The sequence below is a fragment of the Choloepus didactylus genome, chromosome 10 (assembly GCF_015220235.1).
Source record: "Choloepus didactylus isolate mChoDid1 chromosome 10, mChoDid1.pri, whole genome shotgun sequence".
Lineage (NCBI taxonomy): Eukaryota > Metazoa > Chordata > Mammalia > Pilosa > Megalonychidae > Choloepus > Choloepus didactylus.
Genome location: NC_051316.1, coordinates 39,223,557 through 39,229,401, shown reverse-complemented (window position 1 = coordinate 39,229,401; position 5,845 = coordinate 39,223,557). Strand labels below are relative to the sequence as shown.

Genomic DNA, 5,845 nt, shown 5'->3' with positions numbered 1-5,845 from the left:
GAATGAATAAATAGCCGCTACTAAAGTTCCACATCTTTCTCTGGCAAATTTTACTCCCCTCCATAGAGCCAATTAAATGCAATATAACCCTGCATGGAACCCCCTTACCCAAGAGGCGCCACCAACAATTGCCTAAGGGGTAAAACATATACGCCAAAAATAATTGCACTAAACCCAGGGCAATAATTTCCCTGCCAGAGTCCTCAGCGCCAGCCAATATTTGGATAGTGTAGTAGTTGTTCAAAAAAAAAAAAAAAAAAAAAAATACAGGCGGAAACTTGAAACCGACTAGTTGGTGCCAGGGAGGTTACATGATATGTTTTCTTGAGCGAGGGTCAGCAGGCAGCTGGAGTGCACGTGCACTAGCCCCGCCAGTGCTGCTGCGAGCTTGCAAAACTTTCCCGAATTAAATCAGCCTCGGGGGAAGGAGGGGGAGAGAGGCAGAGCGCCCCCCACAGAGGTCCAAGCAGGACCGCCTAGCCCCTCACGGCGCCCGGAGTCCCCCAGAAATCTCCGCGGCGGCGACTGCCAGCTCCTGTCCAGAATGGACGTGCGTCCCCGCGCTCCGGATCTCCGCTCTCCGCCGCAGCTGCGGCCTGCGCAGTTGGGGACTGCCTGGGACCTCAATGTCAGCAAGCGCTTTCTACTCTGCTGAGCTCACACTGAACGCTGAAGCGTGAGGCTCGGGGCACTTCGCTCGGCCTTTGCGGCCCTCCAGGTTGTGGGGAGCCGCCCTGCCAGCCGAACACAGTTGACTCGCTGATGCTGAAGGTGCGGGTCGCAAGGCGCCGAACCGAGGTGGTGGTGGCGGCGGGTCTGTCAGCTGTAACAAGCTCACCGGATGAACGCCGGATCCCAGCTTTAACTCTCAGGCTTGCGGGATCGCCCTTGAAGAGCCCCTCCCCTCGCTAACTGCGTCCCTAGAGGCCACTTGCCCGACGGGCACTTTATTGACTTCCTCCAAAGAGGTCTTGTTGCTGCTCTGGGAGCTTGCTGCCACTCCCCAGGGAGATGCTCTCGCGAGGCGTCAACAAAAAAGCCCCTCACCGAAGCCGCGCGCGGGGCGCGAGCCAGCAGAGCCTCTGCGCGCTGGGCGCTCGGAGCGCGCATCTGCCTTTTAGCGGCCATGGCGACCTCAGCCCCCTGGGCGGGGACAGGGCTGTCCTGGCATCGCTGCGGTCAAGGGAGAAGAGGTGGCCCGGCTCCCAGCGGACTGTAGCTGTCATCGTAACGGTGGGCTTCCTCCATGGCTTCTTGAAGCTGTGACTCGCCCGGTCCTCGACTTCTTAAACTGTCTCAGCGGACCAAAAATCCTCCCCCAGAAACTCCATTTACAGGGGGAACGTTCTCGGCATAGAGTGACAGCAAGAGCATCCTCGTCTGAGAGGATCTCCTTTCCTCAAGACAGACCCAGACGCTGCTCTTTTCCCCGGGGCCCTCTTGCACACATCTCAACAACTATTGTAAACGGTCAACTGGCCTAGGACAGACTGGCCAAAGAGCACTCTCCTGTTAAAGATGGAAATTCTTAGTTTGCCCCGCCCACCGCACGCTTGCAACCCCGCAAGGCTGCTTCCGACGGACAGTCTCTCTGGTTATCCTCCCTTTGTACAGCTGGCGAAAAGCGGAAGCTGAAACACCTGATTTCTCCGAGGTTGGGGAGATCCGGAAGCCTTCCAAGCAGTCTGGGCCCTCTGCCTTCGGGTTTAGACACGGGAAAGAAGTTAAAAGCCAAGTGAGCCACGATTTCTGTTATTGTTTCCTCAAATCACCGAACTAGAAGGGACCCGTGAATTTTCCAACTTCAGATACCTCATTTCACAAATAATGAAACTTAGGCCAAGAAAAGGGAGGCGGGTGTTTTTCTTTCTAAATTCTGCTTTTCCTCCAAAAGAAGCACAAAGACAGCTAAAAGCCAGAATATAACTTCAGGTTCTCCCTGCAGTCAGTTGGGTGCCAGGATGAGTGCAGAGCAGAATCTGCTTCCCCGACCCCGGCCAAGAGGGAAACCTCAGCGTTGCGGGTATCCACTTTTTCCCTTGCAGGTTCCACCAGGGAAATGTGGGCTGATAGTTTCGACTTCCTACTTCATTTTAATTCTCTCTCTTGACTTCGACGAGCTAAGCTAAAAGAATAGCAGAAACTAGCTCCGTCATACCCTAAGCTCCCAAATCCTCCTTCTCTCTCCTGTTCAGATGTCACCACACACACACACACACACACACACACACACACACACACACACGAAACACCTCGCTCTGTCCTATCTACCCGCTCCTGAGAACTGCAACGGAGGCTCCATCCACCAAACCCTTAGTATCTATTCTAATTTTCTGGTTTACTGTCAGTCTCTTCCTCTAGACCGCTGTCCTGGAGCGCGATGAGCGCGTCTCGTGCCTCCCTGTACCTGGCACCAAGCACCGACTTTACAGGTAGCTGGCGCTCAATAAAATTGTGCTGAACTTGAATTTTGACGAAGCCGCCCTAGGGTCTCCTCAACCCTCAGGGCATCCGGTATCTTGCAGAGAAGAGGCCTTGATGACCTGGCGCTGCGAAGTTGGCTCGGAGTATCTAGTCTAGGAGAAAGGAAATGTAAAGAGGGAGAAGCTCAGAGCTGGGACCTGGGAAGAGGGAAGAAAGGGAAAGGTGAAAGAGCGGGGATGGGAGGGAAATGCAGAAGAGGAGTGGAGAGGGACTGTCCAGTCCTCTCTGCCGTGCGTCGCGGCCCGGATGGAACGCAGCAGAGGGGCCTGCACTGTGCGTGTTGCCCCCTCCCTGCGGGCTGCCGCAGCGGGGGCTGCGGATCCGCTGGTAAATGCTGGGGCGGGGCGGGGCGCGAAAGGAGACAGAGGAGGGGGCGGAGGCGAAGCACCGAGCCTTCTTGCCACTTCTCAAAGACGCGACAACAGCGGACTTCCTCAGCCTCGGTCATGTGATAGTCTCGAAGCTCGAGCTGCGGGGGTCTCGGCGTCTTGGGGACCATTACAAAACGCAGCCAAGAAAGCGCGTCGCTGCCACAGCCGCCGCCGCCGCCTTTCCTCCTCAAGAGTGGACCCGGAGCGCGGCGCCAGCTACCGCGCGGTTGGCTGAGCGGGTCCTGGCCAGCCCCGCACTCTCCCCTCATTCGCAGACACCCCACCAGGTGGCTGCTGGCGCCCGCGTCCGGCAACCCCCACCCCTCTGCAGAGCCTGCAGGCGCCGCTGCTGCACAAACCACCAAACTTTTCCCCCCGGCGACCACCTAGAGCTCGGGTCTTCTACCCCGGGCTCCGCTGCGACGCGCCGGCGAAAAACGAGGCGCCGCGGAGGAGCGGAGCTTTCCTCCTCTTATTTCGCCTCTCCCCTCCAGGAAAAGGAGAACTCCAGCGCGGACTGGCTGAGTGAGTGGCGGGGTAGCAGTGCGCAAGGCGCGCGCTAATCCCGCCGGCGCGGACCTCCGGGACCGCAGGCGGCAACTCGATTTAAAGGGCCGGAGTACCTACTGCCCGGTCCTTCCTCCCAGCGTGGGCTTTCATCACCGAGGAAAACGCTGCTGGTCTCCACTCATTCCTCTGCCGCCAGCTCCAGCGCTCAGTGTCTGGACGTCCGGGGGAGGACACCGAGAGGACGGCGGTAAAGCTGGAGCTCTTGGCCGGTGACTGTGCGCGCCGGTCAGTGACCGTTGGAGCTAGAAGTTGTGGGAGTCCGAGGGCTGAGTAGACCTGAGAGGCCGAGCGCGGAGACCCAGGCAACTCGAGGGCCAGCGAAGGTGGGGAGACAGGGCTGGGAGGGCGGAGTAAGGGTTAGTGAGGACAGCCAGGCCCCGGGAGCCCGGCGTGAGGCAACGCTGAGGCCCACTGTGGGCCCCAGGGCGGTGAAGACGCCGAGGGCGATGCCGCGCCCGGGAAAAAGTTCGTACAGCGACCAAAAGCCGCCCTACTCGTACATCTCGCTGACCGCCATGGCCATCCAGCACTCGACAGAGAAGATGCTGCCTCTGAGCGACATCTATAAGTTCATCATGGAGCGCTTCCCCTACTACCGGGAGCACACGCAGCGCTGGCAGAACAGCCTACGCCACAATCTTTCTTTCAACGACTGCTTCATCAAGATCCCGCGGCGGCCCGACCAGCCCGGCAAGGGCAGCTTCTGGGCGCTGCACCCCGACTGCGGCGACATGTTCGAGAATGGCAGCTTCCTGCGGCGCCGCAAGCGCTTCAAAGTGCTGCGCGCGGACCACGCGCGCTTGCACGCGGGAAGCACCAAGGGCGTGCCGGGTGCCGGGCCCGGAGGGCACCTGCACCCCCACCACCCACACCATCACCACCACCACCACCACCATGCTGCCGCGCACCATCACCACCACCACCCACCCCAGCCGCCCCCGCCGCCGCCGCCGCCACCACACATGGTGCACTATTTTCACCAGCAGCCTCCTTCAGCTCCGCAGCCACCGCCGCATCTCGCATCGCAGCCCCCGCAGCAGCCGTCCCAGCAGTCGCAGCCGCAGCAGCCGTCCCACCCCGGAAAGATGCAGGAGGCGGCGGCGGTGGCCGCTGCAGCAGCGGCGGCGGCGGCGGCGGCCGTGGGCAGCGTGGGTCGCCTGTCGCAGTTCCCGCCCTACGGGCTGGGCTCGGCAGCTGCCGCAGCGGCAGCGGCCGCCGCGTCCACGTCGGGCTTCAAACACCCATTCGCCATCGAGAACATCATCGGCCGGGACTACAAGGGCGTGCTGCAGGCCGGCGGGCTGCCCTTGGCGTCCGTCATGCACCACCTGGGTTACCCTGTGCCCGGCCAGCTCGGCAACGTCGTCAGCTCGGTGTGGCCCCACGTCGGTGTCATGGATTCTGTAGCCGCTGCCGCCGCTGCAGCCGCCGCTGCCGGGGTACCTGTGGGTCCGGAGTACGGGGCCTTCGGGGTGCCGGTCAAGGCCTTGTGCCACTCGGCAAGCCAGAGCCTGCCTGCTGTGCCGGTGCCCATCAAACCCACTCCAGCGTTACCGCCGGTGGCCGCGCTGCCGCCGACGCTCACGGTCCCCGCGGCCGCGCAGCAGCCGCCCGCGGCGTCTACCATGTGTCCAGGGGCCGCAGCCTCCTCGCCCGCCGCTTCCTTGATGGAACCCACCGTCCCGAGCGCGGAGAGCAAGGGCAGTGCCCTGCACTCGGTGCTGGTGCACTCCTAGGCAGCCTGGAGGGCGGGGCAGACCAACGCGTACAGAGACGCCCGGCCCGGGGACAGCCTAAGAGGGAGAGGGCGCACTGGTGAGACCCGGCCGAGCCGGGGAGCCGGAGCCTTGGAGTGAAAAGAAGATATTTAAACCGCCAAACAGAAAAGTGGATTCTCCAGTGGTCTGAATAAATGTAACACTTCTGGTGTCTGTGTTTATACTATGTTGTACAATCAGATTAATGAAAGCCAATTTTCAGGTAAGAGTTTCTTTTGAAATTAATATAAATCAATAAGTTATGGGGGGAGGGAGTGTAGGTGGTGAGGAAAGCCTCATTCCGTGACAAATCGTAAGTGGATTCCAGCTCATTCCTGGGAGCAGCAGCCGGCAGAGCTAAACCTCCCGGGGAGAAATCCAGCAGACAGTGACGCTGAAACAGATCTCAGCCACCAAGTTTCTCCCCACTAGTCTCTTCCCCCCGGCAGCCGTCTCTTGTGACATTCAAGACAAAATTGCTATTCACTAAGGAAATCTCGTTTTAATTGAGAAGGAAAAGAGGGAGGGTTTTATACAATCATATTCCTGGTCAGTTAACTGGGCGAGGACAGGTGTCATGAATAAAGCCACTTTGGAGGGTGGGTGGGAACCCCATGAAAGATCTTTGGAAAATGCAGTTAAGTTTCTCGGCTCTGACCCGGG

General features: G+C 59.8%; 1 protein-coding gene across 1 annotated transcript; it reads left to right on the top strand.

Moving 5' to 3' along the window:
* Window positions 1-3,871: 3,871 nt before the first annotated feature.
* Window positions 3,872-5,161, top strand: FOXB2 (forkhead box B2). The gene has a single exon (XM_037798632.1). The coding sequence runs from the start codon at window positions 3,872-3,874 to the stop codon at window positions 5,159-5,161; it is 1,290 nt and encodes a 429-aa protein (XP_037654560.1).
* The last annotated feature ends 684 nt before the right edge of the window (window positions 5,162-5,845 follow it).